The 21,974-nt window shown below is 43.8% G+C and overlaps 1 protein-coding gene across 4 annotated transcripts in view; it reads right to left on the minus strand.

Annotated features, from left to right (window-relative positions):
• Positions 1 to 2,603: 2,603 nt before the first annotated feature.
• ZNF488 (zinc finger protein 488) overlaps positions 2,604 to 21,974 on the minus strand; it is a 30,085-nt gene continuing 10,714 nt past the window's right edge. For 2 of the 4 annotated variants that reach the window (XM_038744118.1, XM_038744119.1), the window contains exons 2-4: positions 19,795 to 19,861; positions 13,343 to 13,599; positions 2,604 to 3,993 (exon numbers count right to left, since the gene is read on the minus strand). In XM_038744118.1, the coding sequence (XP_038600046.1) occupies positions 2,813 to 3,805 (993 nt within the window). In that variant the 5' untranslated portion in view covers positions 3,806 to 3,993; positions 13,343 to 13,599; positions 19,795 to 19,861 and the 3' untranslated portion in view covers positions 2,604 to 2,812. The remainder of the gene's footprint in view (positions 3,994 to 13,342; positions 13,600 to 19,794; positions 19,862 to 21,974) is intronic. The other 2 variants (XM_038744120.1, XM_038744121.1) reach the window with 1 other exon arrangement.

Raw genomic sequence — 21,974 nt, forward strand, 5'->3', positions numbered from 1 at the left:
ATGAGTGACTGTATTAGCATTGTTAATAGTTTGGATGCAGAGGAAAGGGCAAGCTTTAGCTATGTTGTGATGGTGGGACCAACAGGATTTAGTGATGGATTGAATGATGGATCAGTGATGAATTTAGTGATTTAGTGATAGACTGGGTTCTAATTCTGGCTCCGCCACTTGTCTGCTGTGTGACTTCGGGCAAGTCACTTCACTTCTTTGTGCCTCAGGAACCTCAGCTGTAAAATGGGGATTGAGGCTGTGAGTCTGATGAGAGACTGGAACTGTGTCCTTCTAGATTTGCTTGTAACCACCCCAGAGCTTGGTATAATGTCTGGGACATGGTAAGCATGTAACAAATGTCACAGTTATCATTATTATTCTCTGTGCCTCAGTTACCTTATCTGTACAATGGGGATTCAAAGATTTAATAACTGCTCTCCTTCACATTTAGACCATGAGCCCCATGGGTGTCACAGACTGCATTGGGCCTAATTTTCTTGTTTCTGCCTCAGCATTTAGTACAGAGCCTGAAACATAGAAGTACTTAACAAGCACTATCTGATTATAAAAAGGAGTCTGTGCTCCTATCCCAAGGTCTGTGTGTGCATGTATGATCAGGCAACTTAGTGAGGTTTCCTGAATCTCATGAGGATGGCTGAAACCCATCCTACCCACTTTTTTTCCGAAGCTCCTCCCCCAGCCCCAACATACTCCTCAGCCTTCTGAGTTTACAGTTCTTTAAAGCTGAATAAACCTCAGAAAGTCCAGAACCCAGTGCTCTCATTTTTCTCCTTACTGGCCCTGACCACTTAGCCTCCACATCCCTCCGCATCTTGGTAGCCCTTGAAGGAAGTCAACTTCTCATGCCCTAGCAAATCCCTCCTATCAGGTGGGACACAGTCAGCATTTTCCTTGACTCATCTTTCTCATTCAACCCGTCTATTCAATCTGTCACCAAATCCTGTCACTTCTACCTTCACAATATTGCTAAAACCCAACCTTTCCTCTCCATCGAAACTGCTACCCCACTGATCCAAACACTTATCATATTCTGTATTGACTAGTGCATCAGCCTCCTTGCTGATGTCAATGGAATTTCTTCCAGTCTCTACTTCACTCTGCTAACCAGATCATTTAAAAAAATGAATCCTTCAGTCCACATCTTCATACTCCTCAGAAACCAATGGTTGTTCATCCAACTCTGCATTAAACAGAAAGGTCTTACCCACAGCTTAAAGGCACTCAATCAGCTTGTTCCCTTCTACTTTACCCCTCTGATCTACTTCAACCCAATCGTCCCACTTACCTCCTCCTATGAGAACTTACTCAAACTTAGCTCAAACTTATTTATCTGACCGCCAACCCTTACCTACCTTCTTCCACTATCCTGGAACTCCCTCCCTGACAGACCACCAATCTCCCCATCTTCAAAACCATTCTAAAATCTAATCTCCTCCAAGTGTCATTCTCTGAGAAACCCCTCATTTCCCCTACTCAGCCTTCCTTCTGTTCTTGTCTAAGTGCTTGTATCCATACTCTTTAAAGTTCTTGATTTTCACTCCACTCCCAATCCCATAGCACTTGCATATGTATCTTTACACCCTCCCATCTGTAATTTATTTGAATGTCTATCTCCTCCTGTAGACTGTAAGCTGCTTTTGTACAGGGCTCATGTCTACCAATTCTACGGTACTGTACACTTCCAGGCACTTAGTACAGTTCTTTGTACTTACTAAGTACTCAATATATACCACTCATTGTGGGCAGGGAAGGAGTATGTTTATTGTTATGTTGTACTCTCCCAAGCTCTTGGCACAGTGCTTTGCAGGGTAAGCACTCAATAAATATAATTGAATGAATGAATTGATCATTCTCCTTATTGCTACTGTCCATTATTGTTCTTGTCAGCTGGGTGACTTTGAGCAAGTCACAACTTCTCTGTGCCTCAGTTACCTCATCTGTAAAATGGTGACTAAGACTGTGAGCCCCACCTGGAACAACCTGATAACCTTGTATCTCCCCCAGTGCTTAGAACAATGCTTGGCACAAAGTAAGTGCTTAACAGATACCATTCTTATTATCCTTATCATTATATTATTCTCGCTGGATTTACCCCATTATTTCTTTCCAGGTATGTGGCCTCCACCATCCTTTTTAAACTTCATTCTCTGTGATTCAGGGATCATATCTGAATCGATGTCCAGGAGCCTTGCTCAATTTAAATGCCTGATAAATCAATCAATCATATTTATTGTATACTTACTCTCCACTGCACTAAGCCTTTGGGATAATTCACTAGAATAGGTAGGCACAGCCCCTACCCTCAAATACCTTACATTCAATGACATGACTAATCTGTTCCATTTCTAAGGGATTTGTGAAGTTTCGTTGCTTCCTTGCACATGCTCAGGAAGTGAAGAATCAAGAACAATGATACTGCTTCTTGCAGAGAAGAGGAAATGAAGAAGAAAGCGGGAAAAAAAACAATTTTCCTGGTGGCTGAGTTTGCAGATCCCTGCCTCTCAGAAAGGTATTAAGTCTGGGCATTGAATGTACACAGCTACTCTCACTACTTCCTATAAAACAACCTGGAGAAGCCCAGTGGCCCACAATTACCAACCACCTGTCATTTGATTCCACTGTTTTAATTCTTGAAAAATAAAACAAGAACTGGATTAGGCTTTCTAAATCTTAGCCTGCTGCTTCTCCTGTTAACTTCCTATCTTTCCAGAAAGGGATACAATTGTAAATTAGGGTAAATATCTGCTTCCCAAAAGAAAATAAATTAAGCAACGTCCCTCTTCTGCTTGCAGTCATGTCTTTAATTGTGAGAAGTCATGTGCCGGGACAAATGGTGATGCTCGCGGAAATACTCGTGGCAAATTGGACAGGCCAGTTTCTCTTCTCTTTTCCTCTTGGATTGAGACTCGGGGGATGAATATTCCTTCTTGTGGTGGGATCGCATGTGGAAAACCAAGTCGGAGGTCATCCGGAAGGAGAGGTTGCATTTTGCACACCAGTTCTGGGCTGCCACACCAAAGGCTGTGAAGGTGGGAGGGAGCAAGGTCAAGGAAGAGGAGGAAGAGGGAGAGGGGGATGGGAAGGAGGAGGGCGATGAGTGTATCAGGCCCGTTTTGGGTCCGGGCCATTGTTCAGAGGGATATGGGAAAGCACAATTCTGGGAGGGATTGGTCTGCGTCATTTGCGGGCCACACAAATCGCTGGCAATAAATCTGGAATTCAGGAGATTGCCACAACACATGATCTCCATGCTGTTGATGAATCCTGACAGGTCTCCCAGGGTTTCAACTGCCTTATGAGCTGGGAGAGCAGAGGTGAGCGCTGTTCTCTCCACCAGACACTTGGCTGGTTTGCTGAAGGCGCTTTTCTGCTCCCCTCTGGCTCTGTTGGGACACACAAAGGAAAAAGCACTCCCTGACATGTTCAAGACGGAGTCCTCGGGATGCTGTTCTTTGTTTAGTTGACCTGGGGTGCCCTCTCGTTCACCTTCCCTGACCTTCTCATTCCATAGCTTGTCCTTTAGTCTCCTGACCTCCGTGAAAGCGCTCGGCTTCTGCTCCCAGCGCTCCTTTTTGGCCAGCTGCTTTCCCGAGGTGAATCTTCCCACGGTCATTGACAGGACGTGTTCGCTTCCCCCATCTCCCCTGTCACTGGGAGGGTAGGGAAGTTTCTTGCTCAAGCGATTCATTTTCTCCAGGAACACTGGATTCCTGCTCTTGTTGCCCTCAACTTCCTCGGTTCTCATTCTCTTGTCAGCTAAGGGGCTGTGAGTGTCACCCTTCCCAGCTGCCATTGGGGCCTCCAGCTCCTTCACAGAGCTGTGAAAGTCTGTGGCCTTCTCTAAAAACCCACTCTTCAGGACTCTCTGGTCTTAAGGTTCCAATGTGGGAAGGAACTTTTCTCTTGAATATGAAAGAAGCAAATGTGGGAGAGACGATCTGCTCACGCCAGAAACTTGGCTACAATCTGGGTGCTTGAATTCTGAAGAAAGAGAAAAACCAGGAGGGATTAAGATATATTCTACAGAACTGGAGGCATGCTGTTGATCCCGGTAACCCAGGATAGGCAAGGTTGTGCTCTCAGTTCTACGTGTCTTATCATGGCAGCTTGGCCAGTTGTAAAGAATGTGTAGTTCTGATTGCAGCTTGCCAGCTGGATAATCCTTGGAGAAGGCATTTAACTTATCTGGGCCTCAAAGATTCAATACCTTGCCTCCAATGATGATCTGTGCCTCAGATGATGTGCATCTAGCTATGATGTGCACCTATCTTCATTTCTATTTATTCTGACTATTTTGACCCCTGTCCACATGTTTTGTTTTGTTGCCTGTCTCCCGCTTCTAGACTGTGAGCCCGTTGTTGGGTAGGGACTGTCTCTTTATGTTGCCAACTTGTACTTCCCAAGCGCTTAGTACAGTGCTCTGCACACAGTAACTGCTCAATAAATGCAATTGAATGAATGAATGAATACCTTTCCACCTTCCCTCTTAGAATGTTAGCCACAAGTAAGACAGGGACTGTGTCCGATCTGCTTATATCAATCAATCGTATTTACTGACCGCTTACTGTGTGCAGAGCACTGTACTAAGCACTGTACTATATCTTATCTACCAGTGCTAAGCACAGTGCTTGGCACATATAAAGTAATTAACAGATAACACACACACACACACACACACACACAGACACACACACACACACGTGCATCTCCCTCAAGGGACTTGCCAAGGGAAGTTTTCCATCTGTGCCCTCATAGGCTACTGGAGAAGCAGCACGGCTTAGTGGAAAGAGCACAGGCTTGAGAGTCAGAGGTCATGGGTTCTAATCCCAGCTTTGCCACTTGTCAGCTATGTGACTTTGGACAAGTCACTTAACTTCTATGTGCCTCAGTGACCTCATCTGTAAAATGGGGATTAAGACTGTGAGTCCCACATGGAACAACCTGATGACCTTGTATCTACCCCATCACTTAGAACAGTATTTGACAAATAGTAAGTGCTTAACAAATACCATCATTATAAGTAGTAGTATTATAATTACTGTATTTCTAAAACCTTGACCTTATTGGCTCAGAGAAGGGCCAGTCCCAGAGACATAGAGGGCAGGACACCTGAAATCAAGGTTCAGTTGGAAAGCTCATAGGCTTATAGGCTAAACCATCCTTGATCAGCTGTGACCAGGAAACCAACTATCCTGCTACATAGAATTTGACACTCACCTCATGGCTGGAGATTTCAAACATCCTTGGATAAATGAAGGGCAGAGGAAACTAGTGATTGTTACTTATATAAGCCTCAGCCCTTCTGCACCAAATATGAGCTTGTGTCCTCAAAACCACCCATCACACTTCCGTATGTATCAATCAATCCATCATATTTATTGAGGACTTATCATGTGCCAAGCACCATAATAAGCGCTTGGGAAAATACCATGTAATAGTTAGTTAGACATTCATTCATTCAATCATATTTATTGAGCACTTACTGTGTGCAGAGCACTGTACTAAGCACTTGGGAAGTACAAGTTGGCAACATACAGAGACAGTCCCTACCCAACAACAGGCTCACAGTCTAGAAGGGGGAGACAGACAACAAAACAAAACATATTAACAAAATAAAATAAATAGAATAGTAAATATGTACAAGTAAAATAAATAGAGTAATAAACCTGTACAAACATATATACAGGTGCTGTGGGAAGGGGAAGGAGGTAAGGCAGGGGGATGAGGAAAGGGATGAGGGTGATGAGGGGGGATGGGAGAGACATGTTTCCTGGCCACAGCCAATGTACAGTCTAGAGAGGAAGGGAGACATTAATATAGAGACATAAATTACAGATACGTGCATGAATGCTGTGGGTGCAAATCCCGGTGCGAGAATGATGTAGGAGGGAGTGAGAGAAGAGAAAATGAAGGCTTAGTCGGCTAAGGCCTCTTGGCGGAGATGTGCATTCAGTAAGGCTTTGAATGTGGGGAGAGTGATTGTCTGTTGGTTATAAAAAGGGTAGGGTTTTCCAGGCCAGAAGTAGGACGGATGAGAGGTCGGCGGTGGGATAGAGGAGTTGGTATTAGAAGAGCAAAGTATGAGGGGTGGGTTGTAGTAGAAAATCAGGGAAGCAGGAGGGAGCAAGGTGATCGAGTGCTTTAAACGTACTCTGCACATCAGACACATAGTCTGTCTCCCCCTCTACACCCTAAGTTCTTTGTGGATAGGGAATGTGTTGTATTGTATTCTCCCAAGTGCTTAGTACAGTGCCCTGCACACAGTAAGCACTCTGTAAATGCTCAATAAATTCTATATACTGTTAACTAATATATACAGCCACTTGCCCTTCTATCCATGTCCATTCATTCATTCAATCATATTTACTGAGTGCTTACTGTGGGGAAAGCACTTTACTACTACTAATAATAACAGTAATAATAATAATGGCATTTATTAAGTGCTTACTATGTGCAAAGCACTGTTCTAAGCACTGGGGAGGTTACAAGGTTATCAGCTTGTCCCACGGAGGGCTCACAGTATTCATCCCCATTTTATAGATGAGGTAACTGGGGCACAGAAAAGTTGCCCAAAGTCACACAGTTAAAAAGTGGCAGAGTTGGGATTTGAACCCATGACCTCTGACTCCAAAGCCCGGGCTCTTTCCACTGAGCCACGCTGCTTCTCTACTAAGCAATGGGATAGTAATGAGCTAACAGTCTACAGGGGGAGACAGACATTAATATAAATAAATAAATACATACATAAATACATAAATGCATAAACAGACACATACATGTTGCTGTGGGCCTGGGAAGGAGGATGAATGAAGGGAGAAAGTAATGGTGACTGCCTAGACTGTGAGCCCGTTGTTGGGTAGGGACCATCTCTATATGTTGCCAATTTGTATTTCCCAAGCGCTTAGTACAGTGCTCTGCTCACAGTAAGCACTAAATAAATACGATTGAATGAATGAAAGAATGGTGATGCAGGAGGGAGTGAGAGAAAGGAGAGGAGGGCTCAGGCAGGGAAGGCTTCTTGGAGGAGATGTCCCTTCAATAAGGCTTTGAACTGGGGAGAGCAATTATCTGCCTGGAATGGCCTCTCTCCCCAGCTGCAGTCTAAGCATTTTCAGATAAATGATCACACATAATGTACTCTTCCTGGAACTTGGAAAAATGTTCTGCACAATGAGTGCTAAATCCTTTCCTCTCCATCCAAACCACTACCTTGCTGGTTCAATCTCTCATCCTATCCCGACTGGATTACTGCATCAGCCTCCTTTCTGATCTCCCATCCTCCTGTCTCTTCCCTGCCCATATTATCTTTGTACAGAAATGCTCTGGGCATGTCACTGCCCTCCTCAAAAATCTCCAGTGGTTGCCTGTCAACCTAGGAATCAAGCAAAAACTCCTCACTCTCGCCTTCAAGGCTCTCCATCACCTAGCCCCCTCCTATCTTACCTCCCTTCTCTCCTTCTCCAGCCCAGCCTGCACCCTCTGCTCCTCTGCCGCCACTAACCTCCTCACTGGGTCTCGTTCTCGCCTGTCCTGCCATCGATCCCCAGCCCACGTCCTTTCCCTGGCTTGGAGGAGGCCTTCCCAGACTGAGCCCCCTTTTTCCTCTCCTCCTCCCCATCCCTCCACTCTGCCCTACCTCCTTCCCCTCCCCACAGTGCTTGCATATATTTGTACAAATTTATTACTCCATATTACTTGTACATATTTACTATTCTATTTATTTTGTAAATGATGTGCCTATAGCTATAATTTTATTTATTCTGACAGTTTTGACACCTTTCTACATGTTTTGTTTTGTTGTCTGTCTCCCCCCTCCAGACTGTGAGCTCATTGCTGGGTAGGGGCCGTCTCTATATGTTGCCAGTTTGTACTCCCCAAGTACTTAGTACAGTGCTCTGCACACAGTAAATGCTCAATAAATACGGTTGAATGAATGAATGAATGAACTTGATTGATTGTTTGATTAAAGTACAGCAAAGGATAGTGATTACTGTGTAGAACAAGATTCTTCACTTGCTTTCTCCAGTAAGGGAATTGCAATGGTCTAGTGGAAAGAATATGATGTTGAGAATCAAGGAATGTAGGTTTTGGTTTGTGTGTTCGTTTTGTGGTATTTGTTAAGCACTTATTCTGTTCCAGGTATAGTACAAAGCACCAGAATGGACACAAGACAATCAGGATGGACACAGTTCATGTACCACATGGAGTTCACAGCCTTAATCTCCTTTTTATAGATGAGGTAACTGATGTACAGAGAAGTTAAGTGATATACCCAGGGTCACATAGCAGACATTCATTCATTCATTCATTCAATCGTATTTATTGAGGGCTTATTGTGTGCAGAGCACTATACTTAGCACTTGGGAAGTACAAGTCGGCAACATACAGGGACGGTCCCTACCCAGTAACGGGCTCACAGTCTAGAAGGGGGAGACAGACAACCAAACAAAACATGTAGACAGGTGTCAAAATCGACAGAACAAATAGAATTAAAACTATGTGCACATCATTAACAAAATAAATAGAATAGTAAATATATACAAGTAAAGTAAATAAAGTAATAAATCTGTACAAATGTATCTACAGGTGCTGTGGGGAGGGGAAGGAGGTAGGGCGGGGGGATGGGGAGGAGGAGAGGATAAAGGGGGCTCAGTCTGGGAAGGCCTCTTGGAGGAGGTGAGCTCTCAGTAGGGCTTTGAAGGGAGGAAGAGAGCTAGCTTGGCGGATGTGTGAAGGGAGGGCGTTCCAGGCCAGGGGAAGGACGTGGGCTGGGGGATGACGGTGGGACAGTTCAGCCTCAGTTCAGCCCCGAGAATGCTTCACTCCATCTTTCTGTCAGCGTGGCCATTTGAGAAGTTTGTTTCTGTCCCTGAAGCATCCTTTTCCCCTTGGTTCTGCTACTCACTGGGTTTTTTTTTTTGCACATCTGATGTTTCCTGACCTCTTCCCATGCTCATATTTCCTGAATCCCGTAATTTCCCCAGCCCCCAAATTTGGCTCCATTCTATTCATCCCAGCTCAGCAGTGACTCAGTCATACAAATCGTTTTTTACTGAATGCTGGACAGTATCTTGTTCCCACAGACTACTGTGCGGGCAAAATCTTTCTCTCCGATTCACATGGCTAATCTCAGCTGCCAAATCCCACTTCCCAAATCCGCCAGCCCAGGGCAGTTTCCCACTTGCAAGGAGAGTGGAAAATCAGTCATGATCTGATATGTGTGTCTGTAAACAGAAAGGCCCCCTCTCAGGATCACACCTGGAGAGTTTCCAGTACTCTACCAGTCTCAGCTACGGAAGGGTGAGTCAAGCAGAGGCCTGTCCATTCCATTCCTAGCTTGGGCAGTCGCTAGCAAGTTGAAGGCAATCTGCTACAAGTCAAAACTTACCTGTGCTGGGCAACAGCTGCATAGGAGAGAGTCGAGGGCAGAGACTCAAGTTAACTGTGCAGAAGAGGGCAATAGTAAACCACTTCTGCATTTTTCCCAAGAAAACTCTATGGATATACTACCAGAATGATTGCAGATTGAGGTGGGGCATTCTGGGAGAGATGTGTCCATGGAGTCGCTATGGATTGTACACGACTCAACAGCGTAAAACAAGCAAACAGAATGGAATAATTCCTCACTGACAAAGTACACTTTCAGTATCTTTCTACTAAGACCTTTAAAGTATCTAACAACCATGAATTACTCCCAGAGGTTTTCATTCAGTTGGTTAGCACAGTTTTCCTGACCTGTGGCATATTTCATCCATCAAGTTGTTGTTTTTTTTGGCTACAATTTCTCTCATTACATTGGAGACAGCAGAGACAGAAAGCAGATCAGAAAATGGAAAGAGCTACCTGGGGGGCAGTGTCCTGGGCTGACCATCAGTGTTTAAAGGGGCAGCTCGGGATCTCAGTCTCCAGACTTTTGGGCATGGATCCAGAAACTCCAGATGCACACTGATATGAAAAGGGATCAAAGCAATTCCCATCTACCATCTCCAGTTGGCATTGCTTGACAAGGCTCAATTTTCCTCCAGCCAAGAGGGAGGGCAGGAAAGAGATTGGGCTTGGTGTAGTATCCAGCACTATGACAGAATGAATTAGCCACAGAGAAAGACAGCAGAGAAAGAGATAAAGAGACAGAGATCCAGAGAGGGGATGGGGAGAGAGAGAGAGAGAGAGAGAGAAGGAAGAAAAGAGAGAGAGAGAAAGAGAGAGAGAGCACACCCACAGCACAAATTCAGCAGTTTTCACAAGCTAACATCCCCAAAGTCTTAATTCATTGCCAGGAGACCTGGGTTCTAAACCCATGTCCACCATTTGGCCTGCAGTGTGATCCTGGGAGAATTACTTACCCGCTCTGTAACTTAGTTTCCTCATCTGTAAAATAGAGACAAAATCTGTTTTCCTTCCCCGTAAGCCCCATATGGGATAGGAACTCTATCTGATCTGATTACCCTGTATTTCAACTTCAAGGCTTGCCATCACCTCGCCCCCTCCTACCTCACCTCCCTTCTCTCCTTCTCCAGCCCAGCCCGCACCCTCCACTCCTCTGCCGTTAACCTCCTCACTGTGTCTCATTCTCTCCTGTCCTGCCATCGACCCCGGCCCACGTCCTCCTCTTGGCCTGGCATGACCACCCTCCACACATCCTCCAAGTTGACTCTCTTCCTCCCTTCAAAGCCCTACTGAAAGCTCATCTCTTCCAGGAGGCCTTCCCAGACTGAGTCCCCTCCTTTCTCTCCCCCTCCTCCCCCTCCCCATCCCCCCGCCTTACCTCCTCCCCCGCCCCACAGCACCAGTATATATGTATATATGTTTGTGCATATTTATTAGTCTATTTATTTATTTTACTTATACATATTTATTCTATTTATTTTATTTTGTTATTACGTTCTGTTTTCTTGTCTGTCTCCCCCTTCTAGACTGTGAGCCCGCTTTTGGGTAGGGACCATCTCTATATGTTGCCAACTTGTACTTCCCAAGCGCTTAGTACAGTGCTCTGAACACAGTAAGCACTCAATAAATACAATTGAATGGATGAATGAATGAATCTACCCCAGCACTTAGTACAATGCTTGGAACATACTAAGGCTTTAATGAATACCACCACCATTCATTCTCATGGAGGCTTTACAGTGTAGAATACCTATCTGACTCCATCAATGAAGCATCAGGGTTTGAATATAAAGGCAAGCAGCATTGCTTAGTGGATAGAGCATGTGTCGGGGTCTCAGGAGGACCTGGATTCTAATTCCGGCTCTGCTACTTGTCTGCTGTGTGACCTTGGCAAGTCATTTCATTTTAATGTGCCTCAGTTACCTAACCTGTAAAATGGGGTTTAATTCTGTGAGCCCCATGAGAGACATGGATGGTGTCCAACCTGATTATCTCCAACCCAATTATCTTGTATCATCCCAGCACTTAGTACAGTTCCTGGCACATAGGGAGTGCTTAACCAATAGCATAAAATTTGTTTTTAATATTTTTTTTTAAAAAAGGGGGCTCCAGGGTCCAAATGGGACATCTTTGCGGGATGCAGTCAAGGGAACCGAGGGTCATGTGAACATCTGGGTGATCTGGATCAAGCAAGAGTTAAATGACTCCCCAAAACCCAGACTATGTCAATCACAGAAGTAACATCCTTTGCGATTCTCTATGGTTAAAAGAGATGCAACCTGAACTGAACTGGGAAAGGGAGAGAAATGCTATCTTTTTTCCATGTGTCAGCTCTCTTCCTCTATTTCATATTGTAAACATCCAACCTTAAACGTTCAAAGTGGTAATTATGTGGCTTTCAAAGATTAGAAAAATCAGGAAGCAAGATTCCTGGACCTAACTCTGAAACAGAAAATAGTTAGAGGTAGGAATTCTGATGGACAGAGAGAAAATCCCAAAACTTGAGAACTGTGGGGCTATGGGGAGACACCCAGAAAAACAGTAATTCTTGGATAAGCCTCTGCCCAGTGCTTCATACAGTGCCTGGCACATAGTGAGCACTTAATAACTACCATCATTATTATTACTACCCTCACTGTTTCAAATGAGATTTTTTCACTTTCAGGGAACCAAAGAACCAAGCAGTAAATTCCCTCTCTCCCTGGAAGCCTTCTTGAGAAAATCTCCAGCTCAAGGCTGGCTCTTCTCCCATCTTAGTAAAGTCTAGCTATAATGATGGCATTCGTTAAGCATTCACTATGTGCCAAGCACTTTACTAAGCACTGGGGTAGACACAAGATAATAAGGTTAGACATGGTCCCTGTCCCACATAGGGATCAGATCCTATGAGGCAGGGTGAACAGGCATTGAATCACTATTTTACAGATGAGGAAACTGAAACAAAGAGAAGTTAAAGTGGCTTACCCAACGTGACATAGCAGAGAAGTGGCAGAGCCAGCGCTAGAACTCAGTTCCTCTGATTCCTGGTCCTGAGCTCTTTCCACTGTGTTATTACTATGTTATTACTTGACACCTGTCCACATGTTTTGTTTTGTTGTCTGTCTCCTCCTTTTAGACTGTGAGCCCACTGTTGGGTAGGGACTGTCTCTATATGTTGCCAACTTGTACTTCCCAAGCACTTAGTACAGTAGTAAGCGCTCAATAAATACAATTGATGATGATGATGATGATTACTAAACACCACATAATGACTTTTTATAAGGTAATCGATCAGATTAGGCACAGTCCCTGTTTCCCAAATGGCATCCAGACTCAGAAGTGGAGAAAGCATATATCTTATCCCCATTTTTCAAATGAACCAACTGAGGCTACAAGAGATGAAATGATTTTCCCAAGGTCTCACAGAGGACCAGCAAGGATTAGAACTTGGTCTCCTGACATCCATGTTCCTTGTGCTAGGCCACACTGGATCATGTAATAATGATGGCATTGTTAAGCGCTTACTATGTGCCGAGCACTGTTCTAAGCACTGGTAGGGGGAATACAGGGAAATCAGGTTGTCCCACATGGGGCTCACAGTCTTAATCCCCATTTTAAAGATGAGGGAACAGAGACACAGAGAAGTTAAGCGACTTGTCCAAAGTCACACAGCTAATAATTCACGGGGCAAGAATTAAAACTCACGACTTCTGAATCCTTAGTCCGTGCTCCTTCCACTAAGCCAGGCTGCTTCTCCAACTAAGGACTCAATAAATACCACTGAGTGATTGGAATTAATGAATAAGGGAGAACATAGAAAAACACTGTGTGCTGAGCCCTATACTAAGCCCTTGGAAGAGTACAATAGCGTTCGGATGTGTGTCTTGTGCCTCCTCCCAATTGCATAAAGGGACACAAGGAAAGGAAGTTTTCCCAGTCAGTACAACTGCTGAATTATTCTCACCTTTAGCACATAATGGATGTTTCTCCTGTTACAGCATTTGAGAGGGATGAATGGCATTGTATCTAGCGAAGTTCTCTGCCCCATGCACAGCACCCAAATATCTTCTTCTTAATTTAGTAATGGCATTTATTAAGCTTCTTTTGGAATATCTTAAGTTGTGCAGACAGCTGCAAACAGGGCTGAAAAATGGTGGTAGGGAGGGTTTGTTGTCATTTTTCCATGGAAGCTTGGGTGAAGAAATGAGTTCCATTATAGGCCTGAAAGAAGATGAGAGGAAATATCAGTTGAGAAGCAGCATGGCTTAGTGGATATAGCCTGGGCCCAGGAGTCAGGAGGTCATGGGTTCTAATTCCACCACTTGTCTTCTCTGTGAACTTGGGCAAGTCATTTCACTTCTCTGTGCCTCAGTTACCTCATTGTAAAAATGGGGATTGAGACTGTTAGCCCCATGTGGGGCAAGGATTGTATCCAACACAATTTGCTGGTATCCACCCCAGCGCTTAGTAGAGGGCCTGGTATGTAGTGAGCACTCAACAAATGCCAAACATACTTATCCATTGTAGTGTGCATCTTCACAACTAGCATCCTTTAAGGCTAATGCAAAGGTGGTGAACTATCTGTATGATTGAGTTCTGCACTGCCAGTCTCATCAAGTAGGCCACATCCTGTTTATTTTTTTTTATCCCAAGGTGTCATTCAGGTAGAGTCATGGGGGGGGCATTTTCCTTCCCCTTATATTCATTCAGTCATATTTATTGAGCACTTACTGTATGCAGAGCACTGTACTAAGTGCTTGTGAAGTACAAGGGATAGTCAGTACCCACGTACTGATACATCACCCAGTGGAACCAGAATCCTCAGGGCCACCTCAAAGTACCAAATGTGTTTGACCCCTCTGACCATGGTGACAGATAGTAATAATGATGCTATTTGTTAAGCGCTTACTATGTGCCAAGCCCTGTTCTAAACACTGGGGTGGTACAAGCTAATCAGGTTGGACACAGTCCCTGTCCCACTTAGGGCTCAGTCTCAATCCCCATTTCACAGATGTGGTAACTGAGGCACAGAGAAGTGAAGTGACTTGCTCAAGGTCACACAGCCGAAAAGTGGTGGAGCTGGGATTAGAACCCAGGTACTTCTGGTTCCCGGGCCTGTGCTCTATCCGTTAGCTGATTCTCAGGCCTGTGTGGAGATCCAGTGTGGCATTGTGGAAAGAATGACCTGGCTTCTTTGTCAGGTAGACTGTAGCTATCAATCAACAGTATTTATTGAGCACTCGGGAGAACACTGTGCGCAGAGCACTATACTAAACTAGTGCTGTGGTGCTGAGGATGGGATGAATATCAAGTGTATAAAAGGGATTCCAGGCTATCTACTCTATTCAAGCAATCAATCAATCTATTGTATTTATTGAGCACTTACTGAATGCAGAGCACTGTACTCTGGGCTTGATAGTAAGGAATTTCTGCTTAAGGAGTAGGTGGATGGGCAACCACTGGATGTTCTTGAGTTGGGAAACATGGACCGAACTGTTTTGTCGAAAAGTGATCTGGGCAAAACAGTGAAGTACGAACTGGAGTGGGGAGAGACAGAAATCAAGGAGGTCAGCAAGGAGGCTGATGCAGTAATCAAGCAATGTGGGTTAGTGGATAAAACATTGACCAAGAGCCAGAAGACCTGGGTTCTAATCCTGCTCCGCTGCTGGTCTGCTGTGTGACCTTGGGCAAGGCACTTAACTTCTCTGCACCTTAGTTATCTTAGCTGTAAATTGGGGATTCAATACCTGTCCCCCCTCCCAGTTGACTATGAGCCCCATATGGGTCAAGGACTGTGTCCCACCTGATTAATTTTTACATACCTCAGCACTTAAAACAGTACTTGACATAGTAAGTACTTAACAAATACTATTTTAAAAAAAGGTGAGATAGGATAAGTGCTTGACTTAACAAAGAACTCGGTTGGAGAGGAAAGGGTGGATTTTAGCAATGTTGTGAAGGCTGAACCAACAGAATTTGGTGACAGATTGGCTTATTGAAAGTGGTGAGTCGAGGATAATGGCAAGGTTAGGGCCTTGTGAGACAGAGACGATGTTGGTGCTATCTATAATGACAGGAAAGTCAAGGGGAGGACAGGGTATCGATGAGAATATGAGGAGTTTCTGTTTTAGACATGTTAAGTTTGAGGTGTTGGCGGGACATCCAAGTAGAGATGTCCTGATGGCAGGAGGAAATACAAGACTGTAGAGAAGAGAATGATCAGAGCTGAAGATGTAGATTTGGGAATTATCCACATAGAAATGGTAGTTGAATCCTTGAGAACGAATGAGATCTCCAAGGAAGTGGGTGTAGATGGAGAATAGAAGGGGACCCAGAACTGCAGTTAGGGGGTGGAAGGCAGAGGAGGAGCCCCTGAAGGAGACCGAGAATGAGTGGTTAGAGAAATAAGAGGAGAACCACGAGAGGACAGTGTCAGTGAAGCCAAGGTTGGTTACCAGGAGAAGGGGGTGGTCGGCAATGTCGAAGGCAGGTGAGAGGTTGAGGCAGATTAGGATGGAGCCCAAGACCATTGTTCTCTACTCCTACCCAATTGTACACTCTCAAAGACTTAGAACATTCAGTGCACAAAGTAAGCACTCACTAAATACTATTGATTGATTGAAATTGATTTGAAATCAGAAGAGTTGCTTAAAAAGCATGAAAATCTATCTGTGATACATTTTTTCTTTGTACCCCAGACACAACTGAGAAACATTCATTCACTCAATCATACTTATTAAGCACTTACTGTGTACAGAGCACTGTACTAAGCGCTTGGGAAAGTAGAACAATAAAGAGTGATAATCCCTTCCCACAACAGGCTCACAGTGGAGCAAGTCTACAGTGGGGCAGACAGACAAATAAATAGACATCAATACAAATAAATAAACATCAATACAAATAAATAAAACTACAGATATTTTTATGCTGTGGGGCTGGGAGAGGGGGAAAGAGCAAACAGAGCAAGTCAGGGCAATACAGAAGGGAGTGGCAGAGGAGGAACGTGGGGCTTAGTCAGGGAAGGCCTCCTGGAGGAGATGGGCCTTCAATAAGGCTTTGAAAGGGAGGAGAGAGTAATTGTCTGGCAGTTTTGAAGAGTGAGGGCATTCCAGACCAGAAGCAGGAGGTGGGCCAGGAGTTGGTGGTGAAATAGGCGAGATCAATGCACAGTGAGCATAGCGTGGGAGCTTGGTTGCAGAAGGAGAGAAGTGAGGTGGGGTGGGAGGGGGCGAGGTGATGGAATGCTTTAAAACCAATGGTGAGGTGTTTTTGTTTGATATGGAGGTTCATAGGAAGCCACTGGAGATTTTTGAGGAGTGGGGTTACATGTCCTGAACATTTCTGCAGAAAGATGATCAGGGCAGAAAAGTGAAGTATGGACTTGAGTGGGAAGAGGCAGGAGGTTGGGAGGTCAGCAAGGGGGCTGACACAGTAATCCAGGTGGGATAGGAATGAAGGGCAGCGTGGCTCAGTGGAAAGAGCACAGGCTTTGGAGTCAGAGGTCATGAGTTCAAACCCGGCTCCACCAATTGTCAGCTGTGTGACTTTGGGCAAGTCACTTTTCACTTCTCTGGGCCTCAGTTACCTCATCTGGAAAATGGGGATCAAGACTGCGAGCTCCCAGTGGGACAACCTGATCACCTTGTAACCTCCCCTGCGCTTAGAACAGTGTTTTGCACATAGTAAGTGCTTAATAAATGCCATCATTATTATTATTTAGGGCAAAGTTTAATGGAAAAAGCAAGTCTCTAGACTGGATGAAAAGGCAAATCTCTAGATTGGATCCCAAGCGAGTTACTTTTAGTTCCATCCCCACAGAACAAAAATAATTTTCAAAACTTTAGGCTGGTGAAAGTGCAACCAATGCATCCAATGCATAATATCATTATAATAACTATAAGTATAGCTCTGCTGGTACCAGTTATCAGAGCAGAAACAAGCTCTATTTTTCAATGGAAACTCTAATTCCGCAGGATTTTCTTTCTGTTCCACATGATGTGATCCTAATTTACAGGCTTCAAATTGAAGCTGAGAAGGCTGACCACAAACAGAAATGGAATTTGGTTTATCTGCAACTTGCTCCAAAAGCAAAAAAAAGTCACTCCTTCTTTGCCAAGGCAATGTGCTGAGAAGAAACGGAACTAATACAAACAAAGTTTGAGGTTCTGCATAGTCCCTGGATTTATCCTCAAGGATCTGAAAGAGTCTGAAAGCTTGGATGAATGAAACATTCCTCTGTTGAAGCCATATTAGCTCAACCTTTAAATATGTTGAGAAAATCACAGTAAGGTCGCCAGGCTTTGTCACACTTCCCAGTTTCAGAAGGTCCAAGATTCTAGTGCCAATGGATATATTTAGATTTTCAAAAACTACACTACTGGTGCAGGGGACTATATTTTTAATTTGCTCTTTATTATTCATCATGATAATAGTATTTGTTAAGCACTTACTATGTGCCGGGCACTGTACTAAGAGCTGGGGTAGATAAAAGATAATCAGGTTGGATATAGTCCATGTTCTGCAGGGGGCTCACAATCCTAATCCCCATTTTACAAATGAGGTAACTGAGGCACAGAGAAATTAAGTAACTTGCCCAACGTCACACAGCAGATGTGTCAGAGCTGGGATTAGAAGCCATGACCTTCTGGCTCCCAGACACGTGCTCTATCTACTATACCATGCTGCTTCCTATTTAAGGCTTCTTATATGCAGGCCCCGGATGAGACGCAGCCTGGCGTAGTGGCTACAGCATGGGCTTGGGAGTCAGAAGGTTGTGGGTTCTAATCCTGGCTCCACCACATGTCTGCTTTGTGACCTTGGGCAAGTTACTTCACTTCTCTGGGCTTCAGCTACTTTATCTGTAAAATGGGGATTGAGACTATGAGCCCCACATGGGACAGGGACTATGTCCAACCCAATTTGCTTTTATCCACCCCAGCACTTAGTATAGTGCCTGGCATTCATTCATTCAATAGTATTTATTGAGCGCTTACTGTGTGCAAAGCACTGCACTAAGTGCTTGGGAAGAACAAGTTGGCAACAAATAGAGATGGTCCCTACCCAACAACGGGCTCACAGTCTAGAAGGGGGAGACAGGCAACAAAACAAAACATGTGGACTGGTGTCAAGTCATCAGAACACATAGTAAGCACTTAACAAATGCCATCATTATTATTATAGGGGATTGCCCTCCCACCTGTCAGCTGATACCACTATCCCGTATCCTAGCTTAACTCAAGAAGACATCTCAACAACTTCTAAAACCCCACACAAACTCCCGAAAGCTTTTCTTGTACTCACCTTGCCAGGGAGAGGGAAGAAGGGAAACCAACAGAGAAGAGAAACAAAAGGGAGCTTCCCACAAAAGAAACAAAAGGGAGCTCCCAACAAATGGGACCAAAGTACAGGAGAATACAGGTCAGTCAATTGTATTCATTGAACACTTACTGTGTGCAGAGCACTGTACTAAGTTCATTCATTCATTCATTCATTCATTCATTCATTCATTCAATCGTATTTATTGAGTGCTTACTGTATGCAGAACACTGTACTAAGCACTTGGGAAGTACAAGTTGGCAACATATAGAGACGGTCCCTACCCAACAGTGGGCTTACAGTCTAGAAGGGGGAGACAGACAACAAAACAAAACATATTAACAAAATAAAATAAATAGAATAAATATGTGCTAATAAAATAAATAGAGTAATAAATATGTACAAACATATATACATATATACAGGTGCTGTGGTGAGGGGAAGGAGGTAAGGCAGGGGGATGGGGGAAGTGCTTGGTAGGGTACAATTTAACAGACACAGTCCCTGTCCGCAAGAAGCTTACAGTCTAGAGAAACACCTAAGGCATCCAATATGTATGGTACTTTGCAATCAGAAGCTAAAACAAAGGATAACTGAAGGATGCCTAGGCATTTCTCTTTACCTCAGTTACCTCATCTGTAAAATGGGGATTAAGACTGTGAGCCTCCTGTGGGATATGGATTGGGTCCAACCTGATTAGTTTGTATCTATCCCAGTGTTTAGAATGGTTTCTGGCATGTAGTCCTCACTTCTAGACTGTGAGCCCATTGTTGGGTAGAGATTGCCTCTAGCTGTTGCCAAATTGTACTTTCCAAGCACTTAGTACAGTGCTCTGCACACAGTAAGTGCTCAATAAATATGACAGAATGAATGAATAAATGAAGTACTTAACCAATACCACAATTGTTGTTATTATTGGGATACCCTGGGCACCCAAGGAAGTGTGTTTTTTGTTGGTGTTGTTGGGGAGGAGTGGGTGGAAGGGGTGAAGGAGTAGGAGGAGGAGAAAAAGGAGAAGGATTGACTGACTAGAAAGAGGCAGGGAAGTTAGAAGGAGGAAGAGGAATTAATCGAGGAGGAAAAAGAGAAGGAAGATCTTACCTTAACCAATAACTTCTACATATGGTTAAAGACTTTATACAGCCTGGTACATGTCATCACAGCATCTCTGAGGAGAAAGGCAGCTGTTTATAATATGATGACAGTGAGGGTATCTATGGCACAGAAGGTCCACTGCCTAATTTTCCAGTACCAGGCCTCTTTCCCAAGTCTTAAGCCAACCCTGCATATAAATACAGAGTATTAGGCATTGAGGTTTCCCCTGCCTTGAATTCCTTCCAGATGGTCAAAGTCATTCTGCTCCAGCACTGAGCCATGGATTCTAGACTGAACCCTACTAAATAATCACCAAAGTGTATCCAAGTCCCATATTTCTTCAGCTATGGTCTTGTGGTTTAATTTCCTCTGTGACCTTTAGAAAAGTAGTACAGTTTTTAACAATGCATCCCCAGGAAAATCAGAATTATTTAACTCTATCAAACCCTTTCCAGTGTGAATTGAATCTACTAGAGATCCACAGATGGGATATTACTGATATGACAGGACATTTGTCTCTAAATATTGCCATGAGACAATTTAATGCCACCTATGTGAATGATCAACCACAAAGATCAAAGTAACTGTTACAGCCAACTCTCCTGATCACTGTTACGAGCATAAGAGATGCTGAACAAGACAGAAAATATTCCCCTTCCAGTCTGTCCTGGAGAAAGCAATGTTAGTCCACCTTAAATCAAAGAATTCACATTCATCCCAGGTGATATGGGAAGACAGTTTGAGATGAAAAGAACTAAATCATATATTTTTAATGGTATCTTAAGTGTTCACTATGTGACAGGTACTGTATTAAGTGCTGGGGTAGACACAAGCTAATCAGGTTGGACACAGTCCATGTCCCACATGGGTTCACATTTTTAATTCCCATTTTACAGATGAAGAAACTGAGCTACAGCCAAGTTAAGTAACTTGCCCAACATCACACAGGGGACAAGTGGCAGAGCCACAATTAGAACCCACTTCTTTCTGACTCCCGGGCCCACACTCTAGCCAGTAGGTCACAGTGCTTCTCATCTGGGATGAATGAAAATGCTAGGATTGTGTATGTGTATGTGTGTATGTGTATGTGTATATATATATATATATGCTCTACAGCAATGCAGTGGGTTGGTTGCCATTTCAAAGACACCATTATTCTCAAAGAATCTGGGGCTCCTGTACTGAGCACAATCAGTAGGAACTCTCAAGGTCGGAAGCCCAATTAGTGGATAACCCTTGTGGCTTACAGATGAGATAACATTGTGTGTTCTGGTTGGTGAAACAAGGGAGTGGGGACTCATTAGTGTGGACATATCTCATCTTGTCTCTGAGTTACTGAATAAATGACAAAATTCAAGTTCCCTCTCAGTTTAAGTTCCTTCATTTGTAAAAATCACACAGTGGGCCTCCAGGACAAAGTACTTGACAGGAATTGTTAAGGAAACCCCTGGCTTCCCTTGAGTGTTTTACAGTATTAAAGCTAGTAATTGCAGTGGTGTGATAATGCTTTCCTTTCTTCCTCTTTCTTTATTCAGCTAGCTTTGTTTAAAACCTGTACTACAGGGAGCTTTTATGTGAAAGATAACAAAAAGCAGTGATCCTGAGAAGTACTTACTCATGAGAAAAATAAGCACTCATTAAAGCTACAGAATGCTGTTTATTATTATTGTTTATTATCTTTTTATTATTATTGTTAATTTGCAACGCATAAAGATAGGACTGGCCTGTCGTTTTGATCTGGGTTGATTACTAGAAAAGCCATGAAGATGATTAAGAGATTGAAGCATTATGGTTCAGTGGGAAGTGCTTAAGACTCAGAAGACCTGGGTTTTAACCCCACCCCTGTCAGTTGCCACCCTTGTGGTGTTGGACAGGTGACTTCAGTTCTCTGTCCCTCAGTTTCCCATTTGAAAGTGGGGATTCACACCGCACAGTGGAAATGACAAGCACCTGTTTATTACATTCTGAAGGAAAGTCTTCATTACATCCTTAAAGTGGCTAAATCACTCCCCCTGCCTGATTTTCTCCAGGGTGAAATTTAAGATTTCCTCATGTAACAATAATAATAACAATAATAGTTTTGGCATTTAAGTACTTGCTATGTACTAACCACTGAGGATTAGACAGTCCCTTTCACACCTGGGACTTACAGTGGAAAGAGGAGAGTGAACAGGAATTTAAATCAA

Source organism: Tachyglossus aculeatus, chromosome 3 (assembly GCF_015852505.1).
Source record: "Tachyglossus aculeatus isolate mTacAcu1 chromosome 3, mTacAcu1.pri, whole genome shotgun sequence".
Classification (NCBI taxonomy): Eukaryota; Metazoa; Chordata; class Mammalia; order Monotremata; family Tachyglossidae; genus Tachyglossus; species Tachyglossus aculeatus.